Genomic DNA, 16,124 nt, shown 5'->3' with positions numbered 1-16,124 from the left:
ACATCATCCCAATGCCACTGGAATCGCAAAAATCAGATAAACTAGCGAAACGTTATGAGCTCGAGACTGGAAATAATACCTCTGACTTCAAATGGTTGTAGAATATACCAAAAGAAAAACTAGGTGATGAAACCACAAATATGGAAAGTAGATGAGACCAACTTTCCACCGATATCTCATTTACCAAAAAATGATATTGTATGCCCAAGTTATGGCCAAAAGAAAAACAACCCCTCTTTTAGGGCACAAAGAGGGTCATAGGGGGGCATGCAATCCATCTATACCGCTGACGTCAGTGAAATATTTTGAGAATATTCCTTCACCTGCCAAAAAAAATCCCTCGCCTGAAAACTCGTCGAAAAATACCTCATCACCAGAAAAAAAAAAATTGATGGGGGCCGAAGAAAGAAACCAACAGCGGAGCAAGGCTTCTATGACGACAACAGGCTTGGGCGGTGGCAATAGGTAGGAGGTGGCATGGTGGATGGACGAGGCAGGAGGCGACACCAAGGCATGGGGGCCAGAGAGTAGGGTTGTTGTCCAATAGAGCAGGAGGGTCGGCCAAAAACTTGCAGGGGCCATGGAAAAGACCAACGGTGGCTGGGGGGCTGACAAAGCCATCGACCCTGCTGCAGGGGGTACGTCCCCCCCCTTTCACAAGTTTTTTAAAAAAAAAAACTTTGTTTTAATGCAAAAACTCATTTTGTAGTGGCTTGGGCATGCCGTTAAACTGTCCACAATTTTTATTTTTTTTTGAAATTTCTCAAAATTCGTGTCCAGAAAAGGGCAAAACCCCCCCAAAAATTCAGAGGCTAAAGTTTTCCAAATTGGAAAAAATTTATATGAAAATGAGATTTTTTGGGTGTTCTGAGGTCATTTATGAGGTCCGTTTGAGCCCAAAATGCCCAGAAACAAAGAAGTACCCCATATCCAAATAAAAAGCTCTGAAAAAACTTGGAACCCTAGCCTCCAAAAATCTTTGAAAAAATAGGAACAAGTAGCAGCAGATGTAGGCTCTGATTCCATGAAGAAGTTGAGAAATACAACTTCAAAGATCCCAAGAACACCTGCAAGCAAAATACCTGTCACAAGAGAAGAATGGAGGCAAAAAAACAATAATGGCTTAGAAGAAAAAGATTATCATTCAGAGAGGGAATGAATAAAGAAAATACAATACAATCCTTATAAAAGGATATTATGCAACCCTAAATTTGTGCAACCCTAAAGAAACCCTAAAGGGGTAATGTGTATTTAATAATACCTACAATATTATTAAATGCCTAAGTTTAGCTTAAGTGTAGAAGATAATAGACTAATAATTAAATAAATAATTATTAGCTAATACATGATAACTATAACACAAACCATTCACACCCATCATAATAATTACAATATAGGTCATAAGATCACAACATTATAATATGTATTTTCATCATAGTCATATTATACACTTTCAAAAAATAAGCAACATTTCATAATAGTCATAGTCATATTAGGCATTTTCAAAATACTAGCAACAATCCATAAAAGTAATATTCATATAAAAAATCATCTCCAAATCATAAGCATAGATCATCATTATAGTGAAATACATCCACTTAATTCAAATGTATAAACCACCATCATGATCAAACACATCGATCAAATAAACATCCATCCATCTAACCATAATCATAAGCATAAATCCATGAATAATTTGTAACACATAACATTAAACATATACATCTGCATAAACATTTACTAGCATTTTCATACATTTCCATTGAACTATAATCATGATCATAAAAACCATAAATAATCCATAATGCATAACATGTTCGTACATATCCATCTAACCATAATCATAAAGCCATAAATGAACCATAATGCAAAGCATAACATTATAAATCTATCCACATACCAATAACCATAACCATGAAATTAGATGCATCCATTATCATATTCATAGAATCATCGTCAACAAAAAACATCATCTCATATAATAATAATCATGGTCATGATAAATAGTGTCACAAAAATGTTTACATAGTAGGGCTCAAAATATTATATACATAAATGCGTGTAGGTATATTCTAAGTCAAACCCTCCTCTAACTAGGTGAGGGATGCTCCTACTCTTCCTCCACCTCTCGAGGCTCTTGTTTCTCCTTACCCATAGGGAGTAAGGTATGTATGCCTTGTTTGTAGCGCAGTTAGGTGCCTCCTACTAGGAGTATGGGGTAGTCCCATATTGTTGTAAGCCATCTGTAGACCCATAGATAAATTGTTGGCATTGTGGACTTTTAAAGATCCTTTTCTTTCCTTTACCCTCAGTGGTAGTGGTGGGACTATACCTACATATGCCCTTGATTGCACTGATCTCAATTGTCCTAACCAACTACTCTCCATAAAACTAGGTGCTCGTTGCCTTGTTGGCATCACAATCTCATAAAGATCCATATAGTAAAGCATGTTTTGAAACAAATTTCCTACCTTATGTTGAGTTGCCAGAATATCTAAGAAAGCTTGTACCAACCCCTACCCTAACAATAGTCCCCTCATTGTATCCCTCTCTTGTTACAATCATGCGGCCTATGCACCACTCCTTTGCTGAAGAGCCCTCATTTCATCCCTCTTGACTAGGGCTATGTCCCTCTCCATCCTAGAGGAATTCCTCTTTTCTCTCGCTAGATCACAACTTTTTGTGCTCAATGATAACCTAAGCCAGATGTCCACCATCCACCCCTTATCCCAATGGTGTATCTATCCTTGCAAGCTCAACTTGAAGGTTGCCTCACTTTGCAGTACTAATCGCCAACTTTGCTTATAGCTAGTCTTTCTGTTGCTAGCTCTCCTCAATCTTGGACATCATTAATGCCAACCAAACCTATACATCCTTCTCATCTTCATCATCCTTGACATCATCACCATATTCATTTCCCTCATGTCCCCCTTAGTTGGAGCATCAACATCCATCTCTTCCCCCTCCCCCTCTGCAACTATCTCCCCTTGCTACTACTTCACTATTGCCTATTGTCCTCATCTCCCCCATCCACTAGTATTAACTGAAGAAATTGATGATGATCCCACCATCAAATGTATTCATTTGTGTAGGTGACATCCTCTATATCACGAGATACCCAAGGGCTCAGTTGCATTTGCAACCAAGAATTCCTCACTAGTGTTATTTCAACTGGTACCCCCACTCCTTAATCTCTTGACTCACTCTAGCAAAAGATAGCTCATCTTGCTGCCACTTGGTCTACTAAAAATCAAATTGATGCAAAACCATGAATGGTGTATAATGTTTAATGATAGGGATTGTTCGTCTAATAAGATAACAAGACAAATGAGTGTATGGAAGATGATCTCCATAATTGAGTCACACCTCACAAATCCACCATCGATGCCATGTAACCTTGTAAATCCATCAATAACTCGGCACTAGTGTTCAAATCACCCACATGATTCTGATGGATCACACTAGCATATAGGTGGGCAAATGACTGATCCACTAGTCGTCACCTCACCAATATTGGCTTGAGTACTTCAATGTGCTCCCTTGCCCAGATGTGTAAATGAGTCACCTCGTATCCGAGGCTCTACCCATCTCTATAAATGATCTCATGTAACTCCTAATATAGATGCACCAATGTGCAATAAAACCATCCATACACTATTCCCTTAGATACCATCCTATAGATCACTCAACCTCATGTAATAGAAAATCCCCTAGAGAAACAATCAAGGGTCATTATACTGACAATCAACCTTGCTAAGTTTAGTGGTAAGGTCTCATGGGGGACTTTGAGACCTATTTTCATCAAGGAGGTCCCATGAGACAAAAAAAAATTATGATATAGGATTATAAGAATACCAACTCCTACTTCTTAGGACTTTATATTTCAGTGGTTGAAATTGGTGTGGGGCTAAAAAAATGCCCCACCAATTTAGGAATATTTTCTCCCACTTGTCAATCAACTAATATTTTAGATTCCCACCGGAAAATAAATAGATAGAAAATTATGTTTATTAATTTTTTTTATCGATAATATTCTTTATGAAGCTGAATTGCTAAATTATTCATGGAACCACCAACTTTAAAATATTTATACAAAATCTCAAACAACTAGCATACAAGATGCACCTTTGACCATACAAGATACATCTTTAATCATGATTGTTAATTAAGTAAAAATAGGAACTTATGATATTCTAATTTTTATTAATTTATTAATAGTGGCATAGACAAAAATATGCTTACATAATTTAATTCCATTTCTATGTAAATAATATTAAAATATCTAGTTTTGAGCAACAAAATGATAAAAAAAGAAATAATTGCCTCCATGACTGGTGCCTGCCTGTTCTTCATGCGTACTCCATTGTCTATGCTGCCGTTGTGGGGATTGTTCTACACGCCTCTTTATTATTGCAGAGGAATCATTAGAAATCAATCATAACTATGTTTTTAGTTGGAAGATCTCAAAATGTCCCAACCCAAGATTTTTGGTGCATCAAACGTTGGATACGTTGTCTATTAAATGGAAGAAAATCAAGGGAAATGAGGTCAAAGATTGGGCATTGGACAAAACAATTAGAGTTAGGGATTTAGAGAGCATTTAGTGTATATGGTTAAACTGTATATTGTATTGTTATATTGTTAAGTATCGCAGATAATGTAAAATATGATTAAATAAATGGTTTAAATGTATAAGATGAGAAAAATATTTGGTTGTTATTAGTAATAATAATTTTAATAATTTGATACTACTTGTTGGGCTGAAGTTAAATTGGCTCCAAAACTGTCATGCTACGACTGCCAGCACACGACCAGTCTGCACCGTCCATTGCGTTTAACAATGGCTGAGATTTTACATAACTTCTTTTTGGAGACATAATAGACACTAATTGTTGGGTCTAACAAAATGTTTTTTTTTTCAAACTATCATGTAAATTAATGCTAATAGATTTCCACAATCCATGAGATTGATTTATGCACTGCGTCTGGATTTGATAGTGTGATAGTTTTTACATCAACATTTCGGATCACACTATGTGATCCATCAGACATAGAGATCATAAGGAGTAAAATGATATAAGTTGCAGACCAACAACTATTTAAGAGAGCAAGGAAGGAGAGGGGAGGACAAGAAAATACAAGAGTTAGGTGGCAAGATAAATTAAAAAATCTATTTAAAAAAAAAAAAAAACCATGAAAAGAAAATGAAACGTTGATGTAAAAACTATCACACAATCAAATCCAGAAGCAGTGCATAAATCAATATTATGTACATGTTAAATAAATTGTTATAAAAATTAGAATCTGATTTAAAATCCTTAACAAATAATTTTGAGAGATGTGAAAATAAAGTGCTCAACTAATAACAGACAATATGATTTGGAAGAGATTAATTGGTGATGCTCACAGGGTTGAAACATTAGGACTTCTTGAGAAATTATCCATCCCAATATTACTTCAACTCAAGTGTGGAGTTTCCTCCAAGATCAGACCCACTTAGCTTTCTACCTTTCATAAGTGTTTTGCCATATGAATCATTCATTGTAGAGTCCCTTTATCTCAAAAATTGATGAATAAGAGGTTATTTTCATAGTGTGTCAAATTATGATATTCATATTAGGATTTAATCATAATTTTTGAATCAAACTCATTGAACCATATTTTATGAGTGGTGGTCAATATAAATCCATCTCTCATGGGAATAGCTGGTTCACTTAACACTCATTGCATCTACATGATGTCCATAGGGTTGAATCATTGGGACTTCTTGAGAAGTTGCCCAACTCAATATAATTTTGACTCAAGCATGTTTAACCATAAAGTTTCCTCCAAGGTCAACCCATTTAGCCTGCTACCCCCATTTGCAAAGCCTTCAACAAGTGTTGTGCCTTATGAACCATACATTATAGAACCCCTTTAGCTTATAAATTGATAAGGTTTACCTCATCAATTAATAAGTAGGAGGCGATTTTTGTAGTATGCTAAGGGGCTCTATAATGAATGGTTCATAAGGCACAACACTTGTTGAAGTTTTACAAATGGGGTAGCAAACTATGTGGGCTTGATCTTAGAGGAAGATCCATGGTTAATCATGTGCTCGAGGATGTGTCTTATGAACCATTCATTATAAAGCCTCTTTTGTTAGGAATAAGGTGTCTCAACCTTGGATAATTCCTATTCTTATTATTTGTTTTGTAAAATGTATTTCTTGCAAATAATGTAATTAAGTGTGAGTGTACATGTCTAGTTGGCATGTTGATGTGTCACTTCACTTGATGTGTCGACATCTTGAATTGTGTGTAAGGAGATCATGGCTGAAACAGTTATGACGGATTCCTATGACACGTAAGAGCTATTTCTAGGAGATTTCAATGACGGGTGAAGACATGCAAGACATGTGGCAACTGATAAAGTTGAGTACTGTACACTCTTCCTCAATCGTGGGGTTCGGGGCATTGCCCCGAAATTTTTTTTAGGGTTCCTATTTTCTCGGAGAATGGTAAAACCATAATACGGCTATCTTTGGAAGTTGCCCTAAAAAGGAAAGCGCATAAGCATTTTTTAGGGTTACAGATTGTGATACGAAAAAGAGTGTATTGTTGGTATGATATCGTGCTACTGGATTTGTCTTGAAGTGTCGATAATCTCCTGAAAGAACTTGCATTGCAAGTGTGTTGTAACCATTGTGTTGAAGATAATACATTGTGCAGGTTTTGGAGTGCTGGGGTTTTTTACCGAAAGGTTTTCCCCAGGGTAAATCATTGTGTCATTCTCTATTTTCTGTATGCATGGTATATGGCTGCAATATCTTTGTTAAAGTAGTTAACGAATCTGAAATTGTAAGGATTTAAAAGAATTTGCACAATACTTTCCTCTAGAGATTAGTGTAGGAAGCTGTTTCCGCACCTGAGTTTCCTTACATCTTTGCCTCATCAATTGATAGTAGGAGATTTAACTCATTAATTGATAAGTAAGAGGTATTTTTTATAGCATGTGAAGGGGCTCTATAATGAATGGTTCACATGATCTAACACTTGTTGAAGTTTAACAAATGAGATAGCAAACTAGTGGGCTTGATCTTGAAGGAAATTCTATGGTTTAGTGTGCTTGAGTTTGAGTATTATTGGGATAGATAACCCTTGAAAAGTCTCAAAGTCCCAATGCTTTACATCACCTAGATATAATAAGTGTAAAGTGAACCATTTATTCTCACGAAAGATGGTTCATATAAACCTAATTACTTGAATCGTAATATAAATATCATTTCATATATATTAATTGAAGGTAAAAGACTAAATATATAAATATCATTTCATATATATTAATTGAAGGTATATATTAATTGAAGGTAAAGACTAAATATATATGATTTGGGGGAAACTCTATAATTCAACTATCTTGAGTTGAAATAAGACCTAAAAAAAAAAAAAAATCCTAATGTAATCGAGGCTAGATTCAATGAATATTATGTATGTGACTATAAACTTGAGTCATGTAATCGAGGCTAGATTCAATGAATATTATGTATGTGACTATAAACTTGAGTCAACTACTAGAGAGCTGAGCACTTCGATAAATGTCATAAAACCACTTACCATATTTGCCAATGAGGTGACGTGTTTTTTTTAAAATAGAAGGGTCATTGCGCACGTAACAGTTGTCAATCTAGTTCGAAACGCTCTGTAGAGGATGAGGATGACAGCTTCTCCAAACACAGAGGGAGTGATTGTTTGAAGACTGAAAAAATTGATATTGTAGTATGGAAAAGCTAGCAGAGAAGTTATGGAGAGTGATAAAGAGCAAATGGTTTGTGATCGTAGCAGGAGTGTGGATCCAATGCACCAGTGGATCGTCCTACACTTTTGGTCTCTACTCAGAGACCCTAAAATCCAATCTTAATTATGATCAGTCTACTTTGGATACTATCAGTTGGTGCAAAGACATTGGCGCAAATATTGGGATACTATCAGGTTTTGTTTATGGAATATCATACCCATGGGTTGTGCTCTTAGCAGGGGCGCTGCAGAATTGTGTGGGGTATGGGATGATATGGCTCTCTGTAACTCACAGAATTCACCGCCCTGCGCTCTGGCAAACGTGTGTCTACATGTTCCTTGCTGCACACGCTCAGACATTCTTCAATACAGCCGTGGTGGTCACAAGTGTCAACAACTTTCCTACCTACAGAGGGACTGTCATCGGCCTTATGAAGGTAAATCACATGTTTCTTTTGGGGACTATGAATTCATCAAATTTCTTTTCAGAATTGCACAATAATTTTTTCATGAAAAAAAAAGGAAGTCTGAACACCACCCTATGGCGAAGCTTCTACTAGGTACTATTTATTGGCTTTGAAGATGAGCCTATGGAGTGTAGTCTAGATTATAAACCTCACAGCTCTTAATATGATGGCTCTTTTTATTACCATAGAAGTTCCCTATTCCTGGCACCCACAGCAGTCCATCTTATTCATATATCATTTCTAGGTTCTTGGGTGTACTTGTAGCGGTTCCCATTTTTCGTTCCCCTGTTGCACTGCCCCATCAAAAAGGACGGATAAATCATAATTACTAACGGGTATGCATTTATCTACACCTTGGTGTATTGTTCTCTTGCATCACCAGTTGTTTCAGACATGTAATCTTACGAGGCATCTTCATTGGGAAAACCTAGTCTCGGTATATATGGAAAAATCAGTGGTTCTCTGAGTTCTAGGGATAGGGGGCATGATGACGTTAATCTGTAAACTAAGATAAGATTCCATACTATAATCTGCCAACTACAGAGTTAATAAGAGGAACTCTGAGCAATTGAACAAGAAGGAACAAGAACCGACAACACAAGAGTGGGTGACCCAAGGATTGACCTTGTAGAACTTGAATTTTGGGAGAAAGATCCAGTAAGAGTGCGTACAGTGGTCTCCTTGTCTACTATCTCCAGTCTGATTACAACCTTAGGCCTCTTTGGCATAGAGCAAACAAGAACAATGTTTTCCCCTTAGATCAAACATTAGCTTACACTTCATCCTCTCTGTTCTGTTACAACCTTTTGCAGTACCAAATTCCAATTACTCACTATAGAGTGAAATATTGCAACTGTACATCACTTAGATGCTTCCTATATATCCATTAATGCATTTACAATGTTCACTTATGCTTTTTCAAGCCGGAAAAGAAGGTGAAAGTACACTAGTTATATAGTGTAGAATTTGAAACTCAATAGGCCATTTTTTGGATGTACAAAGAAATTGCCACTCTTTGGAACAAAAAAATGTATAATTGCTCCATCAGAACAGATAATTTGGCACAGAGGCCAAAAAAATCATCACTTTTCTTTCCCGAAACACCTCCACCTTTCATCAAAGAGTTCTTCAAAATCAAAAGAGTTTGCCAAGTTGTGTTCCACTTCGTCATGGATCCATAGTGTGACTAACTCATTTTTTGATCCGTTTATGGATCACTCCTCCCTAGTATGGAGGCTTTTGATCCTCAAAAGCTTTGAAGACTCAGAAAATGAGGAATACTGGATAAATCCCTCAATGGATGACATGACTGCTATTTAACCCCGCACTACTCCAACCAAGAGCTTGAAAATTTCTGTCTCCAACTATCCAATGATACCTATATGTCAAAATGCTCGAACTAGATGGATATATGATATCAATGCTCTTTAGTCTTTTTCCTCCACCCAAGAAGAATGATTGTGGTGCTTCCACTGAGCATACTCCTTGCTTTAAGATAAAGGATGTGGGATTGCTTGGACATGCCCTTGTGGGATGCAACATGAAGTTGCGCCTATTGTTGACTAAGCAATATTTATTTTCCCATTTGTGGTAAACGACACTTCTCTTGAACATGTAAGTGCTGTCAAAGGAACTCCAGGCACATCCAATGGAACAACATCTACCCACACATCATCTTTAAAATGCTGATTAATAGCAAACTTCAATCTACATTGCCTAGAATTGAACAAATCAACACCCTTCTTGATCCAACCCAAAACATATGGGGTGTTCAACAGTTGATAAACAAATAGTTTGTACTGATTCTTGAGAAGTAGGTTTAACTTGAGAACAAGAATAAAAAAAATGCCATCAACTTTAACTTCCTTGATCCACATTTTATTAATGTTAAAACAATTTTCTATGCTCTTTTCCTTTGTGTGCTTGACTATCACAAATCACTTCCTTTGTAGTGCCTTGGCTGCTTCTTGGGCCTTTAGAGAGAAAGGTGGACTATATGCTTTGAGGTCGTGATCATGTGACCATACTTTGACAACGTTCTTACGTTTGGAAGAGCAATATGAGCCTCCAAAGATGATCTGAAAGCCTCCGATGAATTTCATTAACACCTCCTCATCATACAGATCCTTGTGCATTTGGACAACCCTTTTTTGAAACTCACTTGTGTACTTGTTCACACTTTGTCCTTTTTGTTTAAAAAATTGTCACTCCATAGATTTTGCCTCTCTATGACATATTGGATAAAAGTTTTCTCATGAATTAATTGTTTAAAAGTTTTCTCGTGGATAAATTGTTCCCATGAATTAATTGAAGCTTGTTTTCTCAAAACCAAGGAATATAAGAGATTTGCAAACCAGGTTTAAGTACAGTTTGCCTTTCTCAATCTCGTAAAGGAAATTCTTTGTTCTATGTGAAGAGTATACATGCTAAGATGTACCTCCAATAGTGCCAACCAATAGTCAAGTTTTTTGCATCCACCTCTCCTTCAAATGTTGAAATTTCAATTTTTGCTTCAGCCTTGGAAGTGAGGTTTCCTTAGAATTGCTCTTCTTCTGCAAAGTGGGTTTTCCTCTTGCTCTTGCTGTCTTCCAATTAGCATAACTTTCCCATTAGAGCCTCTATCAAATTCTTCAATTATTCCATTGTTAAAAAAATGCTTGCTACATTAGCTACTAGCTTGAGGAACCTTGCTTCCACATGAAGAGGTTATGCATCTCTTACCATGCTTCTTTTATATCATTTCCAACTGCGGGATTCAATGTCTCTTTGGGAAGGCAACAACTCTTTCCCACTCAACTTGCAAAATTATTCACAACAACTACAAACCAATATAGATTGAACTGCTCATATACTACCTAATCTGTAAACTAAGATGGAGATTCTATACTATAGTTTGGCATTACAAATTCAAGAAGAGGAATTGGAATACTCTAAGCAATTTAACAAGAAGGAACAAGAACTAACAACACAAGAATGGATGACACAAGGATTTACCTTGGAGAACCCAAATTCTTGAAGGAAACTTCAGCAAGAGTGGGGTGCAATGGTCTCCTCATCAACTATATCCAGTTTGATTACAATCTTAGCCCTCTGGGGCATAAGTAAGAACAAACAATGTTTTCCCTTTAGATGAAAGTGATGAAACACTAGCACACACTCTATTCTCTGTTTTGTTACAACCTTTACATGATCCCAATCACTCACTATATATATACTGAAAATCTGCAACCATACCTCACTTAGATGCTTATTCGATATCCTCTATATGAAATCACATTTAGAATGTTTATTTATGATTTTACAAGCTGAAGTAGAAGGTGAAAGGACACCAACAAGTTGAGAAATGCATATTTCAAAATGTCATAGGCCATTTTTTGGTTGTGTCACAAAATTGCTGCTTTGTGAAGATTGATGCTTTTCATTCACCTCAATAGTTGTGAAACCACTATAGTGGTTACAAAACTGTAGCTTTTTGAAACTGTGGGTTACGCAATCACCCTTGTTAGAACCAATAGTTTGACACAAAAGCCAAAAACTCCTTTGTTTTCTGCCCAAAACACCTACTTCATCAAAATTGTTCTTCAAGTATGCTTCACTTCATCATGGATCCATAGTGTGACCAACTCTTTCTCCTATTCATTTATGGATCAAATGTGGACATGGGGGAATATATTTTGGTGATGGAAATTTGTTTTTGGATTTTGGGTGTATTGGGAACAATTATAAAATATAGACAAATGTAAAAAGTACTATTTCAAATTCAAATAAAAAAATTTAGAAAATAATATGATCCATAATCCAACATTGAATGACATTGTCACATTATGATTAATACTAGGGGTTCATAGAGATTCATCCATGACCGTATACCCTGCCCTAGACATCTCAAGGATGTCAATTGGGGACAAAACATATCTAGCTTGTAGGCCCCAATAGGGGGATGTCATTGGAACATCCTTGCAAAATGAGGATGTACCTAGGGATGGCTGGAGGAGCATACAGTCTTCCCTTAGTTGCCATGGTGACATACATCAAGATGTCTTTCTAGATTGAACAACAAAAGACTTAAATAATAGAGTCCACCTTTAGAAATTTGTCAGATGTGATTCTAGTCCATTTGCACGTGAATTGGGAATACTTTTCCTTAGACAAACTCAAGTTGAACAAAAATGCTTTCACAAACAAAATGATAAACATAAACTCTTTGGCATCCATTTTGCTATACAAAGAAAGAAGGTGAACAAGAGGGCATCATTAGTTAGAAGCAAGGAATAAAACACAACCATTAATAAAAGTCAAGGACTTGTTAAATTCAAAGAAAACTAATGCTCTCATCTTATTGGTGGGGGTCAAAAGGTTTATTATTAATTTTGTCTCTTAGATGGTGTACCTACATTGTAGATGAAACCCTATTTTAGCTATGTTCCACGATGTTTTGGGAATGGAGACGATGGGGGATGACAATATACAAATTTTTCATTATATATATATATATATAAAATTTTTCAAAATAGAATAATATATTATAGAGAGAGAGAGAGGGAAAGAGATATGTCAATAATTGATAACAACAATATCATTTGTAAAGAAATCTTGAGGGTAGTAGTACAATAACATAATAAAATTCAATAAAGCATTATAACAGTAGTGTCAACCATAAAAAAACCATGTTCTATTTGTTGGTGTTGGAAATAAGCCACACCCAGACTGACGATGGACTGGTCCAAGAGGGGCCAGTAGCTCAGTGGTAGAGCACTCCAGCAGCGTATGGAAGGTCCTAGGTTTGAGTCCTAGCTGGTCCATGTCTCAACACTATCAATATCCAAAAGTCTCAAACATGTATCCAGAAGTCTCAAACATCAAAATACAATAGTTTATGAAACTAAGTCTCATTCAAGCTATCAATATGCAAATACTTAGAACCATTTGAGTCACTATCACCCTCTAGAAGAAGTGGATCATCCAATGGTAGCCCGACCAGTCCTGGTTGTTGGGTTAGTGTTTTGTTTCATTTTAACTCATTATATCATTTTAGGGTTCCTTTGTTGCTTAGAAGTCTTGTGGGCTCCCACAAACCAATAGAAGCAAAGAAAATGAAAAAAGCTATTTTTTTTGTTTTGTTTTTGTAAGCTTGGAATCATTCCTAGCCGTAGGGGATGGCTAGCTGTTTTGGGGACGGGGGGACGTCCCCTTGCTGTCTCGGGGACGATAAAACATCACCAAATGGTTGGGGACCTGTTGATGTGTGTTTTATGAACATACGAACACAATAAAATACCAAATTATTTTGCCCTCTCTTGAACAAAATCACCTCAGATGCTAAATTTTTGATCAACTAAGACGAAACCAAGGTTTCTATGGATAGTTCTTGACATGTGGGTAACTCAATGGCTTGATGTGATATGCTGTTTTCACTTGGGGATTTGCAAAATTGTTCAAGTTTGCTGAACTTATCATGGATCTGGAATTGGAATAGATTATGCCAATGTCTTAGGATTTTGCATTGTAGCTCTTGATCTAGTCTAACAAGGATTTTAAAAAAAGGACAAAAGGAATAGGGTTTAGAAATTCTATTCTAACCTAGAATGCAAGAAATAGTGAACGATTTAATGGAATCCTACTAGGCAAGGTCTCACCATCAAATGAACGATTTGACACAAACTTAGTGCAATCATCTAAGGTAAATATCATAGATGTTCAAGTTATCACCATTAAAGCAATGCATAACAATGGATGTGCAACAATTGAAGTTACGTTCATATAAAATTCCAGATGACCACACAAGGCTAACTTACAATCAACAAGAAGCTAGTGGTATGGATTAAATGTATTCCACACAAATGCATTCAACAACTCTTTCATTTGATCTAAGATGCTTGAAATAAATTCTAATCTAACTTGGAGGCAATGAGAACCACAAATGCATACAAACAAAATCACTAAACTTCAATGATTGTATTCAAATTTGCAGCATGTAGACAATTCTCAAAAATTTCTCTCTTTCAAATGAGAGGCAATGGGGCATATATAGAGCTTCAAAAGAAATGAATGGCCAAGATTTATTTAGAATCAAGGGCCAAGATCATGCCAACACAGCCCTAAAGTTGCCCTAATTAGGGTTTACATCAAAAAAGGAATCATCAACGTGTGATCCAACGGAATGATGCCTAGTCATCAAGTAAGGAATCTTCTAGAAGATTCCGGGAAATCAGGTTGCCTCTTCTTCCTCAACTCTTCTGCCTTTATCACCAATTTCCATCTCCTTCTCCTTTCATAAACTTGTTCAATGGAAGCACAATTTTTATCACATCTTCTTCGTAAAATTCAACATGAGTAAAGTCTGACTTCAAACTTCTCATGAAACCCTTTGGATCAAAATTTCTCGTTTTCTTAGAACTCATCCTATATGACTTCAAAATTCTGTAAACCCTCTCAAAACTATTTTTTTTTGCAGCAGTGAAATCAACAAACTTGCATTGTGTGGGGAATAGTGAAGGCTTCCTTGGCTTTCTGAAATGAATATAATCAACTTCATTAAACTGCTACAAGACTTCTAAAAATGCTATCCTCCAAGGCACACATTTTGGCAACACATGAGGTTGCATTGGACTTCCACACACTTAGATTGCAATGATATTGGTGTGGAGATACCAATCTCCCCAATTGTGTGAAATTCCAATATCCTTCCTCCTTTTTGCAGGTCTGAGAAAATCTAGTACATCCCTTGGTATCCTTTCTTCTAGGATAGCAAAGTTACTGAGCACTTTTTGCACAAAGTATTGTTCAAAGGTAACAAAGTCAAAATTGGTCCTGTTTCTATCCCACAAATATGTCCAACATTGGACTGGGAACATTCGTCCTTATTATCTTTCATTTAGACTTGCAATTTGTCATCCCAAAGTGTTTTTCCTCTCCATAGAAACATATGATAGATCAATGAATACCACTAGAATTCAAACCTACCTGGGTTTTCTTTTTCTTTGACAAAATTTTCATGAATTTTGTCCTCAAAGGAATTCTGCATAATCAAACTCAATATTCTTCATTACATCTTGTATATCAATTGCCATACTCATCAAATGCATAGGCATTGTATACATTGCATCGTGACCTAATATTTGGCATAGGGTGTAATAAGTCTTCACAAAGTAATCTTCAAATGTATCCAAGGTAAAGGGCTCCAAACTTAGAAATTGGAATTGGCTTCTTGTCTAGCCTTTGTACATATGGATATGTGTATTATATCTCTCTTAAAACTTTTTTAGGTCAATTTTCTTTGATGAAGTTCGATTCAAACCAAAAATATTTGAAATGGCAATCTTATTTATATATTAATCATCTCTCCTCCATTTGTTGTTAATACCGCTTTCTTGCTTATGTCATACCTCTGCACCACTTGTTTGATAAAATCTGCATCAACAAAACCATTAAGACTTTAAGTTGCCAATGTTGAGCTCCCATCCATTCCTCATTGGAATCTTAGAGTTCCTCTTGTGGTACTAATGCTTGAACAAATTCCATCCAGATTCAGGTAATTCTGCATCTCTTACACTAGCTACATTATCTAGTAACCTGTCATTTGGGCTCTCTAGACCATGGACCTGCAACGATACTCTTATGCTTTGCAATTTTTTTAATAGGTGGGAAGCCTTCTTACTCATTTTTGTCATCTAAGTTTACTTGGAGACTAGGGTTTTATCTAATTGGCTTCAAACACAATTTTACTTCTTTCTATCGAGGACTTATAGTAGCTTGCAATTCTGAACTTAACACTGAAAAAACTCAGAAGACAGGTGTACTTACCGCTTAGAATGTGTTTCCTTTGATTTCATCTGCATACCCTAATTTTGTTTGCAACTCACTCCAGAGCTTGAATTAGCAA

General features: G+C 36.2%; 1 protein-coding gene across 1 annotated transcript in view; it reads left to right on the top strand.

The window, feature by feature from the left end:
* Positions 1-7,572: 7,572 nt before the first annotated feature.
* LOC131029759 (protein NUCLEAR FUSION DEFECTIVE 4) overlaps positions 7,573-16,124 on the top strand; it is a 65,382-nt gene continuing 56,830 nt past the window's right edge. Inside the window, exon 1 of the mRNA XM_057960408.1 lies at positions 7,573-8,212. Coding sequence (XP_057816391.1) covers positions 7,760-8,212 — 453 coding nt within the window. The 5' untranslated portion in view covers positions 7,573-7,759. The remainder of the gene's footprint in view (positions 8,213-16,124) is intronic.

The sequence above is a fragment of the Cryptomeria japonica genome, chromosome 9 (genome assembly GCF_030272615.1).
Source record: "Cryptomeria japonica chromosome 9, Sugi_1.0, whole genome shotgun sequence".
NCBI classification, from domain to species: Eukaryota; Viridiplantae; Streptophyta; class Pinopsida; order Cupressales; family Cupressaceae; genus Cryptomeria; species Cryptomeria japonica.
The sequence above is the reverse complement of the archived record's forward strand: the minus strand, read 5'-3'. Positions and strand labels throughout refer to the sequence as shown.